This window comes from Spermophilus citellus (genome assembly GCF_964194105.1).
Source record: "Spermophilus citellus genome assembly, contig: SCAFFOLD_232, whole genome shotgun sequence".
In the NCBI taxonomy this organism is placed as follows: domain Eukaryota; kingdom Metazoa; phylum Chordata; class Mammalia; order Rodentia; family Sciuridae; genus Spermophilus; species Spermophilus citellus.
The window spans coordinates 152,288-173,348 of record NW_027672780.1 but is presented as its reverse complement, the minus strand read 5'-3'; the positions used below and the strand labels follow the sequence as shown (position 1 = coordinate 173,348).

Sequence of the window (21,061 nt, the reverse complement as noted above, 5' to 3'; positions counted from 1 at the left end):
CTTAATCAAACAAAGAAAAATTTTAATAGAGTAAATCCATGTGACTTCATTATGTGTGCAAAAGATTTCATATGTCCTTCATTCCTTCATAGGCACATCACATCTCACTCTGGACACAAATACTGTAAGCATGAAGAATGTGAAGAGAAGCCATGTGAATTTAAACAATATAGGAAATCTCTGGTTTCTCTCAAAAGTGTTCACACACAAATGTTGTTACAAACTGGAAATAGACCACATAAAAGTACAGTATGTGGGAAAGTCATCAGTTGTTCCAATGACATTCCAAGTCATGAAGAAACTCATACTGGGTGGCAACCCTATGAATGTCAACAATGTGGTGAAGCCTCTTCTTCTCTCCCAGGTGTTCAAAGACACATGATAACACACAGTGGAGGTAAACCTTTTCAATGTGAGGTATGTGGGAAAGCCTTTCATTTATCCTCTTTATTTAGAAGACATGAAAAAACTCATTCTGGAAAGAAACTTTATGAATGCAAACAAGATGGTCGAACCTTTATTTCACACACAAGTCTTCAAAAGCACAGGATCACACACACACAGGGAATGCACATTTCAAATGTAAGGTATGTGGGAAAGACTTTGCTCATCCCAGCTTACTTAGAATACATCAGAAAACACATACTGGAGAGAAGCCCTATGAATGTAAGCAGTGTGGCAAAGCCTTTGCTGGATCTGGTGACCTTCACAAACATGAAAGAACTCACACTGGAGAGAAGCCCTATGAATGTAAGCAGTGTGGCAAAGCCTTTGCTACCTCTTGTCAGCTTCATAAACATGGAAGAATACATACTGGAGAGAAGCCCTATGAATGCAAACAATGTGGAAAAGCCTTTGCTACATCCTATCATCTTAACAGACATGGAAGTACACACACTGGAGAGAAGCCCTATGAATGTCAACAATGTGGAAAAGCCTACACTACTGCCTCTTACCTTCGGATGCATAAACACACTCATACTGGAGAGAAGCCCTATGAATGGAAGCAGTGTGGCAAAGCCTTCACTCAGTCCTCTTACCTTCACTCACATGAACAAACTCATACTGGAGAGAAGCCCAAGGAATGTAAGCAGTGTGGCAAAGCCTTTGCTAGATCCAGTGACCTTCACAGACATGGAAGAATGTATACTGGAGAAAAGCCCAATGAATGTCAACAACGTGGAGAAGCCTTTGCCACATCTTGTCTGCTTCACACATGTGAAAGAACACATACTGCATAGAAATCGTATGCATGAAAACAATTGGTAAACTCTTCTGTTATTACTGTTTCACTCATATACATGTAGGAAGTTTACTGGAGAAAAACCCTTTGAATGTGAAATATGGTAAATCACATTTCATATCATCCTCAAAGAGAAGAGAGACTCATACTGGTGAAAATGTGTGTGTGTGTGTTTGTGTGTGTGTATGTGTGTGTGTGAGAGAGAGATCGATCAATCAATCGATCCACTGGGGATTTAGTCTGGTGGTGCTCTACCACTGAGCTACATTCCAGTTCCTTTTTACTTTTTATTTTGAGACAGGGACTTGTTGAGTTTCTTAGGGTCTTCCTAAGGTTCTGAGGCTAGCCTCCAACATTGATTCTTCAGAATCAGCCTCTCGAGTCTCAGGAATTAAAGGCATACACCACCACATCCAACTGAATAACTCTTTAAATGTGAAAAATATCACAAATCATTCCATTTTCCCTGTTGCCTTCAAAGCCATTTCACTCACATTGAAAAACAAACCCTCTGAATTTGGGGGATTTGCTACATTCTGTCAGCTTCATTTCCTTTCTTATATATGAAAACACTCATGCAGAGAAGCCCTGTGAATGTGAGAAATGTGGGAAATCTTCTAGTTTTCTCATTTTTTCCCTAAGGACTGGGAATATTGTTTTGGAATAAAAAGAATAAATCCTATGCAAGTAAGAAATATAAAGGGTTCAGCTGTTCTAGTTTTGTTCAGTTGTATGAAAGGACTCATAGTGTAGAAAATGCTGAGGATAAGCCATGTGGGGCAGTATTCAGCTTTCAGAGTTTTCTCCAAATGCATAAAAGAATTCACATCTGTGAAAATCCTTTTTGTATCTTTAAAAATTGCAGTAACACTTTCAACTTTCCAGGTCCCTTTGAACAGCATTTAAGAAATCACACTGGAGAAAAGCCCTGTATGTAGAAATGTGGTGAGAACTTTGCTTGTTTCAGATTCATTTGAACTTGTTCAGACTTGAGGAAAATTTAATTTTATTTCATTTTATTTATTTATTTTGAGATAACCACTGTAGGTGTGTGAAAATGGTGTGTGCCTTCATTTCTTTCTTCTTCTTCTTCTTTTTTTTTTTAATGTATTCAGAGGTAACAAAACTGCACCCTGGGTTGGAGAGGAGCATTGCATCAGCATGAAGATTTGAAAGCAACATGTTTTTCTGGGTTAAATCTCTCTTATTGTTAGATTCCATTTTCCTGTATTTTAAGTCTTTTGAGTCTAATGTTTCATTACATATTGTGTATGTTAGTTTAGGCCTCTCCACTCCAGCCTTTGGTACAGATTGGTGAAATGGCTCTTCTGAACTTCTTTCCTCTCTTTCTTTGTTCAGATTTTACCCAGGAGTGCTCTACCACTGAGTTTCTCCACAATCCTTTTAATTGTTATTTTTTGAGATGGGGTGATGCTGGCAGCTGGGACCATAGGGATGTGTCTGTGTACCCTGCAGCTGGCCTCTTCCTTTTCCTTGATTGCTTATTGATCTATTGATGACTCTGGTACCATCACACTTGTCACTTTTTCTTGTTCTAAGGCTCATGTATTGTGCTGTATGTAGGCACATTAAAGAGCATTATAAGATATTATCATTTGTGTATATTGTTTGGAGAGGCACTTTCTCAAAATATATTTTGCCCTATACTTGAGTTGCTTTCTCTTTTCTTTTCCCAGTTCTGGGGACCGAATCCTGCCTTGTGCATGCTAGCTGGGCATTCTAGCATGGAGCGCTCTGTAGCTCAGGTGGTGAGTTTGCTGCTGCTGTGAGTGTGTACCCCACTGATAACCACATCAGCAGATGCAGCTCTGCAGGTGTTTCCTCCACAATTGCAGCTGATCTCTTCCTTCTTAAAGATATTTTATACCAGTGAATTTTTTTTTTTAAAAAAACTACATTCAACTTAGGTTTTCTCCCCATGAATAATACTTAGGTGGAATATGCCAGAAAACCCAGACTTGATTTCTCTCTGTGTTTAGAGTACCTCAGTAGCCCTGGAAAAATTGTGTGATGGTTTTCTTAATACACACTGCATGATCAAAGGCTTGGTAAGGAGCATCCCAGTCTGATGTCCTAATACAGTGGCACTCCCTTCTCCACCAAATAATCTTAAAAAAGACTTCTCAAGAGACCTTCACCAAAATTTTCTTTCAACAGAATGTCAGGAAAAGATTTTGCAAAGATCTCAATGTGGGTTATAACACAGACTTCTGCTTTTGTGGCAAAGCTTGGAAGACCTCTAACCAATCTTACAATTGGTACACAAAGCACTTTCTGTGAACTAATCAAAACAACAACAACAACAACAACAACAACAAAAACAACTTTATGTATACCCCTACAAAAAATATAAACCTCCATCCCTGTCCCACTGGATGTAAATGAAGATCAATGAAATTCCAAGCAGTGATCCAAAAAATTTTAAGTGATACCCCTCAGAACCCTGCAGCTGATCAATGTGCTCCTGGAACATTCCTTAGGTGTCTAGCCTCATGTGCCCTACATCACTAATAAAGCTACAGCCTCCAATCAGGTGATATTGTGCAGTACTTGCTGTGGAGAGGGCTGTTTCTGCTCATGCTAAAGGATTCAGTTACTTGTTCTAAGGATTCAAAGCCTCCTGAGCAAAACCTCACCCACAACCTATTCAGGTGCCATGGATCTTGTGTGATCATTGGTAAGAGTTCCTTACATACTTTTGTCCAAATATTGAAGTTTGCCAACATGCCAAAGATGGGTTGATTGTCACTGCTGTCTCTGTTCCAGCCTTTTGCTGTGTCTCAGTGCTCATTTGGAAAGGAAGGCCAAAAGAGTGTGCTGTGGCCCTTCTGTTTTTGATAAATACAGCCTACGCCATCCTGTAAAACTTCTTCTTTAAAAGATAGTTTTGAACGCTTCCCAGGATTTCCAAAAAAACTTTCTTTACAGCTAATGAATCAGTGTGGCAATTTCCTAGTTTTACATTTTTGATTTAGTAGAAATATTGCATAAAGGTATGTGAGCACTTGATGCAGTCTGGATTTATTTGTAATAAATCCATTTGCCAAAGGCAGTAGTTGCAGGCTTGTTCCTGGGCAGTGTGAGGGACTGGAGTGAGTGCAACTGTCCTGGGGTGTGGGCATTGTTTGTAGGAGTTCAGTCTTGGTGAGTACATCAGTGTAGGAATCAGACTCCTAGGAGGGCTACAGAATCTCCTGACAGGACCTGCCTGTCCCTTTTGGACAGTAGTGTTGTCATGTGAGCTGGCAGGTGGATGGCTACCTTCTGATGGATTTGGGTGTGTAGCTGAACAAATAGTGAGAATGTACAATGATTAAATTAGAATTAAAATATTCTTTGTTATACCAAAGACATAATTTGGGGGCCAAACATAATAACGAGTAACCTCTTGGACCCTGAATCACATATTTTCCTTCATGTATGCATTTTCTTATAAACTTTTGTAGTGTGATGCTTATGTGGAACAAACTGCAATAAACATGGAGAGGTTTATTTAATGGTACAGTGTACTAGAAGTTTTAGAGACTTGCAGCAGGCTTAGATTCCACTATTGTTAAAATTTTATGAAAGACTCTGAAATTCTCAAAATTCTTGAGAATCCCCAGGTGCTGTGGCATACACCTGAAATACCAGTGGCTCAAGATTCTGAGGCAGGAGGATTTTGATTTTTTTTACTTTTTTTTAAAGAGAGAAAGAATTTTTTAATATTAATTTTTTAGTTTTCAGCGGACACAACATCTTTATTTTATTTTTATGTGGTGCTTAGGATTGAACCCAGCACCCCACGCATGCCAGGTGAGCATGTTACCATTTGAGCCACATCCCCAGCCCATCTTTTCATTTTTTAAAAAAATTATTTTTATATATATATATATATATATATATATATATATATATATATATATATATATATAATTTTTTCCCTAAGAATCAAAACCAGTGCCTTCCACATGCTAGGCACATTGTCAACCACTGAGCCACAACCTTAGCCCAAGGGTTGTGATTTGAAAGGTGGCCTCCCTGGATAACAAGGAGTAAAGAACTCAGTGAGACCCTGTCTCTAAGAAGTAACTCAAATAATAAATAAAAAAGAAGGCTGGGAGGTGGCTGAGTGGTTGAGTGCCACTGAGTTCAATTCCCAGTACCCCCAAGAAAAATGCATTAGGAACCAAGTTTTAATAAACCGTATGATAGGTGGATGGGCTTTTCCATTATATTGTTTTCTTCTTTGGATTCTCAGGCATGGTTTATTAATTCAGGAACTCTGTAAAATTCACCAATTCAATAAAAATCACGTGTATGGTTTTAAAAAGTAATAATATAGCAAGGTCCATGAGGAGCAGCTTCCTGCTCTGGGAACTCTCTGTAATTGGTAGTCATCACAAGTGGCCATAATGTCCTTATCATAAAGAGTTTGTGAAAGCTTTTATTGTGCAGGAGTCTATGAAGGTGCTAAATTTGCCTGTCTTTTCAGAGCCTTTTGGTGGAGGAATTCCATATGGAGGTCTCTGATTTATAGATGATGTCATTGGGGAGCTCAAGTGAAACTGATAAGTGAAGAACACATTGCCACATGGTCCAGGGCAGCCTAAAAGGTGTCAGATTTTCTTGTCTTCAAGGAGTGTGTCAAGCAACCTTGGAGGAGGATGTCGGCAATTTACGATGTGCTCCTGCAAAAACCTGATGCTATGATTCTCTGCTCAGGTCATTTGTGGAAAGCTGATGAGTAGTCTAAAAATTTATTTGGTCCTGTTAGTAATAAGGACAATTTGCATTAGAATGCTATTGAAATAGAGAAAACAGAAAATATTAGCCAATTCTGAGGCCAAAATATATACCAGTTGTTGATCAGATAGGATTAGTAATTTTCATTATATTTGGTATTGGGTACGGATACTTACAGACTGGAACAGATCATCAAAATAGCAGTAATCTACCCAAGGCAAATGCTGAGATAGAGAATATCTGTGTTTCTGTAGTTGGTATTTTATTTTTTCCTCTGTGATTATTAGTGACTGTGTTTAAACATTTCAGGATGCCCAGTTAGAACTGTGATTTTTCCATATTTAATGAATTAGAAAATGTTAGACTATTAAATATTCTGAGGAGCACACCAGATTTTATAGGAATTTTTAGTTTCCATATACCTTGTTTTAACATATCAAAAAACATGAAGTGATTTAATTAGAGATTGATGGTGTTTATTTATTTATTTATTTTTGCTACTGGGGATTGCTACGACAAGTGTGGCCAAACTAGGAGGTTCTGGCAAGGGTTGATGGGACATTGGAATAAATAAAGAGTCACACACACAGAAGATACAACATCTGGGATCGGGTGGAGCACTGCTCTATGATGGAGCAGCAGGTCTAAAGAATTATGCCAGGGGGGCTGGGGATGTGGCTCAAGTGGTAGCACGCTCACCTGGCATGCGTGGGGCCCTAGGTTTGATCCTCAGTGCCACATATAAATAAAATAGAAGATGTTGTGTCCACCAAAAACTAAAAATATAAATGAACAAATATTAAAAATTATCTCTCTGAAAAAAAGAATTATACCAGCAACCTTTATTGCGTATCTTTCATTGATTATATTAAAGACTATGCAAGCATTATTATTTGTATTTATGAAAGTTACACAGTTAGCAACAGTATGCAGCTATTTCCTCAGTTACATTCTATAGTTGGAATGTGCAATGTTAAGAGCACCCTGCAGCTCTAAAGAAAGTCCATCCTTAAAAGATATTTTAAAGCTTCTTTTAAAACAGTGGAACTGGTGAACCATGTGGTTGACTTAGCAAGGAACTTTGTGCCTGAGAATAAGGTCAAAGCTGAAAATTCTCCCACAACAGAGTCTCCCTCATGGAGAGCATTGCCATAGCAACCAGGCATCCTATACATTTGCATAGAAACTTTTCCAGTCACCAAGCATGCCACTGCCATTACATCATTAAAGTCCTCCATCTCAGACACTTGTCTCCCAATCACTGTCACTGGTCTCCACAGGGGATTGAACCCAAGGCTGCTTTATCACTGAGCTACACCCTCACCAAGGCCCCCCCCTCTTTTTTCTTTCTTGAGACAGTGGTGGACTCGGTTGCCCAGGCTGACCTCACACTCATCTAAAACTGGAGCAATGTGGTCTCTGAACCGTTACCCCAATGGCAGTCACATTTGCTGGGAACTCAGCTGAAGTGGTTCAATTAAAGTAACGACTTTGGAATTCTATAGGATGTGACTACTGTCTCCAACCCATTCTACCAGGCCTGGTAGAAATTTGCAAGTCCATTTTTATGTCTCCAGATCATAAGAAAAAATATTTTTTTTCAAATTTTCACAGATGGACCAATATCACACAGACCCTAAGTACTTGGTAAGGAGGGTAGGGATTATGGGAAACTTGTTGGAATTGTGTGGATCCATCCTGCCTTCTGATTTGTCTTTCCTATTTTCTCTCTCATTATAGTACAAGGGGTTCTTAACCACTAAGCCACATCCCCAGACCCTCTTTCATCCCCATGACAGTAGAATGCACATATATACACTTTGGTATATCATACATGGATGGGATATCATTTCTCATTTTTCTGAGTGTCCATGTTGCAGAATCATATTAGTCATGTAGTCAAATATATACATACAGTAATGATGTTGGTTTCAAGCTACTACTATCTTTCCTATTCCCACATCCCTCTCCCCTCCCTCCCATCACTTCCCTCAACCTAATGTAAGGTAAAGTGAATCTGCCCCAGTGCCCCCTCCCTCCTGAATTACCATCAGCATAATAGAGAAAACATTTGTCTTTGGTTTTGCGAGACTGGCTTATTTCACTTAGCATGATATTCTCCAACCATTTACTAAAAAATGCCATAATTTTAGCCTACTTTCAACCTGACTAATATTCCATTGGTCATATGTACCACATTTTCTTTATCCATTCATCTTTCGAGAACCACCTAGGTTGGTCCATAGTCTACCTATTGCAAATTGAGCTGCTATAAACATTGATGTGGCTGCTGAGGAGGTCAAACATGTGAAAATATTTTTTAAAAAAACAAGTTGCTGAGCAGGAGAAAACATTTTACATTACATATTTAATTTTTTCATAGTATTCAGGCTATAAAAGGAACTCTAGTAACTCCATAATAAAATTATCAACAAATTAAAAATGAATTCCAAATTGTGAACCCCTCAGATATTTCTGCTACTCTTTATGGTGTTTTCTGAGAATGATTTTCAAAATGCTAATTGTTACTTTTTGCTCCCAGTCATCTGGAAGTTTCTATAGAAAGGGCACCCCTTTCCTGCATTAGGCCTAAGTTCCAGTGGTTTTGCTAACTTCTGTTGCTGGAAGAATTGCTTCTCTCTCAACTCAATTATAGGTACCAAAGGGGAAAATTAAACAAACTACCAATAGACTCGATAATATTTGAGCACTTTCTGAGCCCTGACCTACCCTTGTTCACCCCAGTAATAATTCCAGTCCTTCCAGTTGTTTTCAGAAGTAGTTTCTCCATGTACTGAGCAACTAAAATTAGTGACTTCTGTTCCAGGGAGTATATCCTAAACATCCAATTTCTATAAGCAACAGAGACTGAGCATGTGCAAATATTCATACATTACAAATAGTTGAATTTGCATTGTTTGTATCTGCTTCCAAAAACTAAAATTTGCAGCAGTCGTATTAAAAATGTGTTAGAAATCACAGATTCCTGTTTTACCACAGAAAATACAGTACACTCTTCTTCTAGCTACTTGACAGCCTGGAATATAACACACTTGCCTTAGAAATTTCATGCATCAAATGAAAACTTTCCTTCACCCTATGCAGTCTTGTCAGAATGCCTATGATAAAAATCTGAAAAATAGGGGCTGGGGTTCTGGCTCAGTTGTAGAGTGCTTCCCTAGCACATGGGAGGCACTGTGTTCAAGCATCAGAAGCACATAAAAACAAATAAATCAAATAAAAGTTATTTGTCTATTTATGACTAGTAAATAAATAAAATATTTAGAAGTAAAAAATAAAAATCTGAAAGATAGTAGGTACTCCAGAGCATATGAGCATGGATATAAAGATTCACCTGTAAAAATGCTGGTGAGAATATAAATTGAATAAAGCTATTTTTGAAAATGGTATTAATGTTCTTCAATAAGTTAAAGTAAAAATGTCATATGATTCAGTAGTCGTAATTCTGGGTATGTATCTAAAAAAATTGGAGTCATTAGATCATAGAAAACACTACATTTATATTTTCTTTATAGTAATTTTCACAGAACCTGGTAAAAGAACTGAAGTGCTTTTAAGGTAAATGGTAGGTTGGGCATAATTCCCAGCAGCTTGGGAGGGTGAGACAGGAGAATCATGAATTTAGAGCCAGTCTCAGCAACGTATCAGCCAGTCACTAAGCAAATCAATGAGATCTTGTCTGTAAATAAAATATAAAAAAAGAGCTGGTGATGTAGCTCAGTGGTCTACTAGCTCTGATTTCAACACACAGCATAATAAATAAATAGGTTCAAAACATTGACCCTATGCTTTATTTTCCAAGAAGCAATTTACTTGCACCCTTTCTGGATTAACTGGACAGTATGTGTTACATTCTTTAACAAACTATTACCTGTAGGAGAAATGCAGTTTCAAAATAATGTTTGTAAGAGGAACGCAAGTTACACTAAAGGGGAGACTTTCATGATCTTGTTAAAGACCAGATTCTGGAACGCGGGGAAATAAAAATAATTCCTACTAACCATAAAATCTCCAAGAGTTTATGATTAAGAATTCAATTATAAATCATGAACATGAGGCTAATTAACCTAAAGTTTCATGGCACTGGATACTTGAGAGTTTGATATTATCCTGTTGTCAGTCCAAAGTCAAGAAGTGTACCTGGGCAGGATTCTTTAGAATCTTTTTTTGGATCTCTAGTAAAATTGGACAGAAAGAGAGCCATGCTCTTCTCTTTACAGAAAGGACACATTCTCTCACTTTAAAGTGTCACCTTTTTCTTCCTTCACATCACTTCTAATAAACTCATTGTGTCTGCTTTTTTCTCATGTGAAATGCTCTCAAAGAGAAAGCAAAATCTATAAACTGTCATCCAGTTCTTGGAGGAAAAATTAGAAATACTGCATCCATTTGAAATATAGCATAAAAATAGTTGATAAGGCAAAGAGGGAATGCTGGCATTAAAATTGTGAACAGAGCTGAGAGCAGTGGTGCACTCCTGTAATCCCAGGGTCCTGGAAGGCTGAAGCAGAAGGATCATGAGTTCCATGCCAGCTTCAGCAAGGGAGAAGTGCTAAGCAAATCAGTGAAACCTCTTTCTTTAAATAAAACACAAAATGTTGCTGGGGATTTGGCTCAGGGGTCCAGTGAGCCAACAAGTTCTAGAATGACTTTTTATCCAGTGACAACTAATTGACCCACCATAGGCTGGAACTCAAGATTCAATCACAAGTTCCACAGAAGTCATATGGAAAAGAGTTGGTGCATTATAGATAGTGTGGTTAAGTTATTCCTGCACCCTCTGTCTGATAGGGTCACAGCATGGTGGATGCTGTGGCAGAGCTACACCATCTGGAAACTGAAACTATGGGGAAGGTTAAATGTATTGTTTATGATACTCATGATATGGAAAATAGGGTATACATCAATCAATAATAAAAGTACATGTTGACAGAAATGGCAGGAAAATTCCCAAAATGAGACTAAAGATACAATTAAGACATGCCTGGAGATGTGTTTTAATATCTCTCAGGATACAAATAATAGTGTTATTCCTCAAAAATTTATGAAGAAAATCTTACAATTCTCAAGGTTCTTGAGAAAAACTTAACAATTTGCACTAAGCCCCACATTCTAAATCTATAATCTGTGCAACATACATTTCCCCCCACTAACAGGCCCTCCTTTGCCTTACACAGGAATTCATGATAAAAATGGGAAACACATTGTTAATATTAATGGTAAATGGGTTGTGTTGAAGAGCCTGCTCTTTTGTTAAAGATTACAAAAAAATAAGAATAGTTGTATTTTGAAAAATATGAAAGAAACTCTTAAAGAAAGCAGTTAAATAGGTCATATGGAAAAGAAAATTACCTTTGAAATTAAAAATAGAATAATATAAAATTAATATACAAACATTTTAGAAGCACTTCAGAAAAGTGCTTTTAAGTAATAGGCTTTAACTACTTTAAGTGTTTTATTGGGACTTTAGTTTAGAAGTAAGAAAGCTTACCAATAATCATAAGTATGCTTTAAAGTTAAAGGTTAATGATTTAATTATAAGTATGCTTTAAAGTTAAAAAGTTAATAATTGGTCAAGATACATGTAGTCGAATTGTGTAGTCTAGCACTTATTGATTGAGGTGAAAATGTAAAAGCTTAATCGTGATTGGCAAAGGTTACAGGAAAATATTTTAAACAATGTACTCAATATCATAGGTAATTAATATATGTCTGAAAATATTGTACTCTTAAAAATTATGTAAATCAAGGAAATTTTGAGCTTTGAAGCTATCCATTAACTACATGAAAAAACACTTGTAAAAATGTATAGAAATAAACACCCCTCTAGGGGCAGCAGGTGCTTCTGAAGGCTGTTCATAACTTGCAACTATAGTCCTCTCTCCTCTTCTTTCACCTAAGCCACTCATCCTTCAGGATCCCTGGATCTCTGGTAGCTAGGGCTTGAGCTAAACAATAGAGATTTAAAATTTTTCTTTTAAATTTAATGTTGAGTTTGTTGATGGGCTGTATTGAATTATATAAATAAAATCTGTGATTTGTGCTCATATTCTCATAGTACCCCACACCAATGGGGGGGGGTAGACATCATAATCCTACCACTATGCTCAAGGCAAAATTTCAAATACGTGTGTTTTTAATTGCTTATACTCCAGAGTCTGGGATACTGACAGATCTAGAGATCTAGCACCCTCCATCTTTTTTTCCTTTTTATCCTTAATACTAGAAAATTTAAATTTTATTTTTGCCTCGTTTTTTTAGGGAAGTAGAAACATTGCTGCCTCAAGGAATTACTTATGAGTAGAAATATCAGGATATTTTCTCATAAGACCATAGAACAGAAGTATTAAGTAAAATTATAAAATTGTGATATTTCTTTTTTATAGAAATATATACATACATATGTATTCACAAATTGATTTAACGTAATATACAGTGATAAATTTACATGCACTTCTGTCTGGGCTGGGTCTATGTACTGGGAGAAAATACTGCCATGATCTGATTCCATCCTGAGACACTTAATGCAATTCACAGCAAATTATATAAAAGATTCCAAGGCTGTGGAGCATTATTGTTATATCAGTTAGTTGAAAATCAACCTCAGGAGAATAAGAGACCCTGTCCCAGAAATCTATCTATCTATCAATGTTTCAATCTGTCCATCAATTTATCCATCAATCTGTGGTCATGGGGCTCTGTAGTAAGTACCCATGTTCAGATTCCCTGTATTTTGTGTGTGTGTGTGTGTGTGTGTGTGTGTGTGTGTGTGTGTGTGTGTGTTTTGCTACTGGGGATTTAACTCAGAGCCACATGACTACTGAGCCACATCCCAGCCATATTTGTATTTTATTTAGAGAGAGTGTCTCATTGAATTTCTTAATGCCTAATCATTTCTGAAGCTGTCTTTGAACTTGCAATCCTCCTTCCTCAGCCTCTCCAGTTGCTGGGATTACAGGCATGCACCCCAGCACATGGTTGATCCCCATTCTTTTATCAACAAAAAAGAGCAGCCAAGAACCTGTCTTCCTGACATTATTTGTTTTGGGCTTGGATCCAATTTATTGTCACTCAAACAATTGGCCTACTAGGCTCTATTTGGGGGAAGTGCCTGAAGTCCTTTTCAATCTGTGTCTTAGGTGAGAACTGTCCAATCCTCAGCAGCCAGTGATGAGGGGGCGGGCTTGCACAATCTTCTGTTCCTTTTGTTTATGGAGCCTGCATTCTTTGAATCCATTTCTATGCTTCAAGTCCTAGATCAGCCCCAGGTTTCTGCTCTATGCACAAGCTGGAAAAAAATATCAAGGGGAAAGAAAGTAAGCATACTGAAAGCCAAGAAATGGTAAGTGTGTGTTTGCATTTTGAGACTGGGTGGGTAGTCTATTTGAAGCCAGTGGGACTAGCGATGTCAAGAAATGGAATTGGTGGTCAGGGACTCCTCAGAGTTCTCTCCAGAGTCTGGTGGCCAGAAGGTCTCTCTGTGGCAATTCAGTCTTCAGTTTGCTCTGACTAGTCTAGTGGAGCTTAGATCAGCATTTGAAATACCTCTGACATTCTTTTCCATCATTGTATGGTGTTTTAAGTGCCTTCCCGAATTCCTATGTGGGAATCTGTGTGCCACTAGCCTGGCATGACCGCAGATTGTGTGGTGAAGACTAAGATAATCATCAAGAGAGGATCTCCACTCCATTGGCTGTGTTCCTGCATGAGAGAAGCTGTGGTTTTTAAGAACCCCTAGTTTTGCTCCTCCTGAAGATTTTTGTTATTGTTGTTGTTCATGTTTGTTTGTTACCAGGAATTAATTCCAGAAATATTTATTTACTGATTCACAATCACAGTCTTTTTTTAATATTTTTATTTATAGACAAGGTCACACTGGGTTGCTTAGGGCCCCAGTAAGTTGTAAGGCTAGCTTTGAACTTGCCATCCTCATGCCTCTTGAGCTTTATAAATGTAGGGTTAGCAGTATCTCAAATCCAGAACAGCTATCTGATATCCAGAACTCCAGTTTAGCTATACTTAGGTCTGAGAAGAAATCTCTAAATTTCCAGCTCTCGCTTCAAATTCCCAAAACCAGGTTTCCAAAATGACCAGGCTGCTGTATAATGGAGAGCTTTCTCCCACACCTGGAGGCTAATGAATAGATATGTTAATGAGCACCATTAAGGCCTATTTCAAATGTAAAGCACATTGAGGCTCACTTGAGGGAATACCTTCAACCAAATTATTTGTCCCTGGGGTGAATCCAGATGAAAGTTACAGGAAGCAGAATGGGATTCAGAAAGAACAGATGTAAACCTAGGTGGTAGCCTGGATGCTTTTTTAAATATTTATTTTAAGTAGATTCTGTCTCATGCTCTTTCCAAAACCACACATATACTCCAAAGCTGGCACTGAAAAAACCAGCCTCTATCTCAGAGCAAAGCCTGTCCAAGGAAGGGGCATGACCTTTGTCCTTCCCACAGAGCACTCCTAGGCACACACCCACCCTGTTGAGTAGTTTATCTACAAATAATAGGAGAGATCTCCTGTGCCTGGTATCTCTGACTCAGTTAGGCTAGGTGGGGACCCTAGCAGCCACCAATCAGCATGAGAAAGGGAAATACCTGGGATGCCAGATGACCCTCCCAGTAGTTTATGGTGGCTGATTACTTGTTGGGAAACCATGAAGTTCAGCATGTACTCCCCTCCTGGTTTAAACCAGTCAGTTAAAACAAATCCCCCTCTTGTACTAACCAATCACCTCTACCCAATTGTTCCCACTAGTGAATGTGATAATCATGTTTTAGAGTTGTTTTATGATTTGCTAAGAGATGCTATGATGTATGTGAAGTCCCTGCCTTCCCCAAAGAGTGTATAAAACTGCTGTAAATGCTGGGCTCGTGGCCTCTCAGCTTCACCAGTTGTTGTGTGTATGCAGAGGACCCAGCTAGCTTCCAATGAACACCTCTTTGCAGCTTACATTGATCTTGGTCTCTGGTGGTCTTTTGGGGGTCCTGAATTTGAGCATAACAGCACACCAAAATGGGTTTTTCTTCTATTATACCCTTTCCCACGTCATGGAGTTCTATTTTTTTCTTGCTAAGATAAATTTTATTCTTTTTACTCCTACCTTCCCTGAGTGTCCATAGATTTTATTCTTCAAAATTTGTGATACTGGATCCCAGAGAAAATTGCTTAAATGGGAAATTTTAGTTTCATCTCAAAACTCCAGTTTTAACATGATTAATCATTTTTTCCCATGTTTAATTTTGAAGGGATGCCTTATTTGTAATTTTTTTTCTCCAAGAACTGAAGGGCTCTTTTAAAAGATTTTGCTTTATCTATGTGAGTTTTTCACATAAAAAAGAAGAAAAAAATTAAAAAATTAGGTGACATTAAAAATAATGATTCTTTTCTAAATAAAATACTATAGCTAATGTGTCCTAATTAAATATTTTCCCCTTATATTTGAGACCATTTTATTAAAATGACCTGTAGAATCATTCTGAAAATTCCAGCTAATATCTTTGTGGTGGTGTGGAAGAAAAGAATAATGAGACTAGACTTGTTATTAACTAGGAAAGGGCTACAGTACACAGTGACTTTGAAGGATAAAAGCCATGTAAATATCCTGGTACACTTTAATAACCTGTTGTTACTTCTGTTTACCAGTGAGTAGTCCTTGCCTCCCTGAATGCTGAAATATAACACTAGAGAAGCATGCCTAGGCAAGTGTAGAGTGGAAAGTGGAAGGCTTTATTAAATAATAGCATAAAAGATTTCCTCCCAGAGAAGGGACTCAAAAGGTGGATTCCATGGAAGGGAGTGGTCTTTTCTTTTTTGTAGTTAAAGTCTTATTTTAGTTCTTTCACATTCCTGTCCTTTGTTTTCCCTGAATCCTGCAGTGATAGAATGCTACTGTGAAGGCCAAAAGTGGGGACATAGGTGGGCTGGTGGAGTAATATGGGCAGAAAGTGCATGGGGTGGTTTGATCACAACTTCCCTGTTTGCTGGGAGCTATGTCATTAACAGTGCTTTAGGTTGGGTTCAGGGCCTTGGGAACATTAACATTTCCATATCCCCAGGTGTTGTTCTGGTTTCCTGGACCCCATTCTCAACAATGGTCTCCACTTTCTTTGTCTTATTCAATATTAGACCCATTTAACTAACTACACTAGCTACCTATCTTTTGATCTGGCTTCACTGGTTTACATTAATATTAACTAGTAACTTTAATACTTTTTCAATAACTGTTTAGATTGAATCAATAACCCAGGAATCAGTGAAGCAGAGAATCTAGTTTTATCTGAATGTGGTTTTAGTTATCACAGTGAATGAGTTAAGATTCACCATTGAAGAGTTTACTGTGTGTTGTGCTCTCATTCCAACGTTCAATATTTGTTCAATCCTTCGTTTTAGAACAATCTGAAAAAGGTGCCTACAGATACCAAAGTCTCTTGGCCTATATAGAAAATATCAGTTTCTGAGTCTTGCCTTCTAGAGATCAGTTTGAACTATCAGTGTGTAGCCTCTAAGGGGAGTAGTTGGATGTTGTGCAGATGGAAGGAATCTACTGATGTTCCTTTCATCTAAAAGGAAGTTCATTTGGGGGGGGGACCAAACTAGGAATTCAACTCAGAGATATTCAACCACTTAGCCACATCAACAATCCTATTTTACATTTTATTTAGAAACAGTTTGTTAGTGCCTCACTATTGCTGAGGGTGATTTGAGCTCTCCATCCTCCTGCCTCAGAATCCAATGTCCTTGGGATTATAAGCATTCCCACCATGACTGACTGAAAGTTCTTTTTTCTTTTATTAAATACTGTGAATAAAGCTGCAATGAAAATGGAACTACTGTTATTTCTTTGAGAAATAATGGATTGTATGTCATTTTAAACCCAGTTTGATTATTATTTTAATTGATTTAGATACTAGAGATTAACCCTTGGGCATTTTGTCACTGTGCTATAGCCCTACCTGTTCCCCTTTTTTGAGACAGTGTCACTCATTTGCTTAGGACCTTGCCAAATTGCTGAGACTGGTCTTGAACTTAGGATCATCTCTAGTTATCCTCCTGAGCCACTGGGAGCACAGGAATGGGAAGCCTTACTCTGCTACCCCAAAATTATTATTAGTGGATTATATGACATTTTTTTTTGAGAGAGAGAGAGAGAGAGAGAAAGAGAGAGAGAGAATGAATTTCAGTATTTATTTTTTAGTTTTTGGCGTACACAACATCTTTGTATGTGGTGCTGAGGATCGAACCCGGGGCCGCATGCATGCCAGGTGAGTGCACTACTGCTTGAGCCACATCCCCAGCCCTATATGTCATTTTTATCTTAAGGTTTTGAAAAACCTTAACAATTTTTCAAGAATATATTTATTAATTTTTTATTTCCCCAATATTTTTCATATATATGTACTCTGACATCCCTGTAATCTTTCATGTATTTGTTTCCTTTGGTTTGGTTAGGTACTAGCAGCTAAATCCAGGAAGGCTTTCCACTGAGCAACATCCCCATTCTTTTTTATGTTTTATTGAAAGGGTAAAGTTTCTAAGCTGCAAGGCCTGAGTTAAAAAGTGAAGGATGAGGTATTGTTAAGTTCCTCTACTACACCCAGAACCTGAAATTCCTGAGGCAGTTAAGAAAACGCAGTACTGGCCATTTAGTTGAATAATAGCCTAGGGCCCTGTGCAGCTTGTCACGTAAGCATACAGGGCCCGAACCAATCAGTTTGAATGTGTACCCCACTTAGGAATGACCAATCACCCCCGCCCAATCTGTTCCCGCCAATGAATGTGCTAATCATGTCTCAGAGTTGTTGTTCAATTTTCCCGTGCCTCATGATGATTTGTTCTGATGTATGCAAAGCCCCCACCCTATCCAAAATGTGTACTTAAGCACTGCTTGACCTCTGCTCTGGGCTCTTGGCTGCTCTCCGTTCTTGAGTGAGCTGGGAGCCCCAGCGCGTTGGAATGGAATGGATCCCCAATAAATCCCCTTCTGCAATTGCATGAGCTGTCTCTTGGTGGTCTCTTCCTCTGACGCTTCACCGGACCCTTACATTATTTTGAGAAAAGGTTTTACTAAGTTGCTTAGAGGCTTGCTAAGATGTAGAGACTATGTTTTAAATCACAATTCTAAACCTCTGGGATTAGTTCTCAGATTTTTTCCAAAGCTATTCTAAGAGCCCTGAAGAGGGTGTAGGAAATCTATTGAACTCATGTATTAAATCCTCCAGGAAAGTTTATGTGAAGTAGCCAGTGTAGGAGTGTTCTGCAAAGATTTGTTTGAATAAACAGGTATTTCTTGTTTCTAATGCCTATTCTGAACCACTATAGGGTATCATAGTCCACAAAGGTACTAGAAAAACAATGTAAACTCATTGGTTTTCAATCTTTTTATTTGCATATGCTCAGTCACATTTGCTTCCAGAACTTAGAACTTCAGGACATAGTAACTTAAACAACATATGTTCAAGTTGAGAAACTCAGTGTACAAGCAAACTCCTTTAGGAGCAATATATAGTTCTCGCCTTATTACTGGGGTGAGCAGGTTTGGGGCTGGGCTCATGAAATGCAAAAATCTTAATCAGGGTATCAGTAATTTATTGTGTTCCCTTCTGTTACCACAATACAAACTAGGGAGAATCTCCTCTGAGAGCAGTAGCAACTGAGAAAATTTGTTGGCAAATGTCTTCTTGAAATAAACTGTTATACAGATATCACTTGATATGTTACAGAGATGTCACTCCTATACTGGATACATTTTTGTGAGAAACTAATTAGGGGGTTTCCAGCACCTGGAGTGCTGATTTCTTGATAGTTCATAAGGTATGCCTCAGTAAGTAGTAAAACACCATATCCAAGTACCTTTACACTTTTTCAAGGCTACAAGCTGTCTTTGACAATTCTAGTCACATTACATCTTTATACTTTTTAGTTATCCATTCATTAATTAATTCCATTGTTTATTTGTTTCTTTATTCATTCACTTTTTCTTTAGTTGTCATTGTTTCAAAATTCCTGGTGATTATATAATGATATAAATATCCTGAATGTAAACTTCTGTAATGTTGCTGTATGTGTTTATTTATATAATTACTTGTTATTTAAATGTTTTTTTTTCATTTTCAAAGCCTGATTTATATTAGATCTTAATCTTGCTTTATGAATACTTGATAAAAACACATTATTTCAAACAGATTAAGGATTTATCACCTGGGCATAACTCCAATTTCCAACTAAAGTGGTCTCTGGGTCAACTAAAAGCTGTGCAAAAACTCCTCTTTGTTCCTATACACACCTTAAAATAGGATTCCTTTCCCACTTTTATATGAGAGCAAACTAACTTCTCAAAGCAGCAGTTAATAAACCTAGATGAGTTTACATTGACTAACGTACTATTGTTTTTAAATTGTTTAAGTTCTTGACCCTGAAAGTGTCACTGATTACATTTTTAATATTCTCTCTCTCTCTCTCTCTCTCTCTCTCTCTCTCTCTCTAATATTCCAGATTGAACCAAGAAATGCTTAGCTTTTCTGCTAAGACACATCTTCTTCAGCTTTTTATAAAATATTTTATATAGAAAAAGGGTTCTGCTGAGTTTCTTAGAGCCTCGCTAAGTTCTGGGGATGGCTGGCTTTGAAATAATGATGTTAAACCCACAGCCTCAGAAGACTCCAGGATTATAGACATGCACCATTGCACATAGCTTTTGATACTCTCTTTAAAATAATCAGTCACAACTCTAAAAATTGAAATTGCATTTATAAGACTCTTTTCTAATGCAGTAAGATATTATCAACTGAAATATTTTTGAAACAAATTTAATTAATGACTACTATTTGATTCCCAGAGTTTACTTTTTACCTCTTTACAACTTGGTGAATGGTCTTCTTCCTTGTTTTTAGAATATAGGTGTCTTCTGCTATCAAATGAGTCTAGGGTAAATATGTTGAAAATATGATTCTAAACTTATCACCAATCCCCATATTTATAAGAGTATTGAGGGCAGAAAAAAATGATATTTTTAACTAATGAATCAATTTCAGTAAAAGCATAGTATCAGAGTTCAAGGTAGAATTCAATTAAGATGCTTCAGTGGTAAGGTGATGTCAGAACCACCATCCTAAAAATTTAGGAACCTCTGAAACACCATGTAAGACTTGGAATGCAGTTATTTCTTTGACTTACTCATTTTAACTTCTTGAATTATACCTAGAATTAATTTAACCATATTATATTTTATTTCTGTTTAAAATGGTTCAAGGAGTCTACATTATTTTCACAAATGACTTTCCTAAACTTACATTTTCACCAACAGTATGCAAGCATTTTAGTTTTCACATATCCATAGTTTCTTGACACTTTTTGGTTATTAGATTGTTGACAAATCTATTCTCTCTCTTTTTGTGGGGGGTAGGCACTGATGATTGAACTCAGGGGCACTCAACTACTTAGCCACACCCCAAGCCCTATTTTGCATTTTATCTAGAAACAGGGTCTCATTGAGTTGCTTAGTGCCTCACTTTTTCTGAGGCTGGGCTTTTAACTCAAGATCCCCCTGCCTCCACTTTCCAAACTGCTAGGATTACAGGCATGTGCAACCATTCCTGGTGACAAAAGTTACTCTAACACCTGTGCTCAGTATACAAATGTCCACATTTTGACTTGTGTATCAAATCTGTCATGGAACATTGTAGAGTCCAGTCTGTTAATTAGCCACAGAGAGAGTGTGTGGAAACCTTTTCTGGGAATTAACAGCTGTATGTGCTTTCTAATCCCTGTTTAGGATTTTAGCAGCCCATTGAGATGCTTAACAACCAATGGAAAACCAATAGTTTGTGATCTAGGGGAGACTTGCATATGATCAGTCAGCATTATTCCCAGAACTTGAGCATTTGGAATGGCTTTCTGTTTGAGGTCCTCCTGCCTAAGCCTTCTACATTTCTTTTTGCACAGTGTTTTGCTCTATGTGAGATAATTAGTTTCTTCCATTGACTAGAAGATGTTAAGAGATTAACAACCTTTGGTGGAAAAAAAAAACAAAATCTTGCTGGG

General features: G+C 37.6%; 1 protein-coding gene across 1 annotated transcript in view; it reads left to right on the top strand.

Annotated features, from left to right (window-relative positions):
* Nucleotides 1–21,061, top strand: part of LOC308640630 (zinc finger protein 124-like) — a gene marked incomplete at its 3' end in the record, with an annotated part of 304,682 nt that overhangs the window by 274,711 nt on the left and 8,910 nt on the right. The window contains exon 4 of the mRNA XM_081312451.1: nt 93–249. Within this exon, the coding sequence (XP_081168577.1) occupies nt 93–249 (157 nt within the window). The remainder of the gene's footprint in view (nt 1–92; nt 250–21,061) is intronic.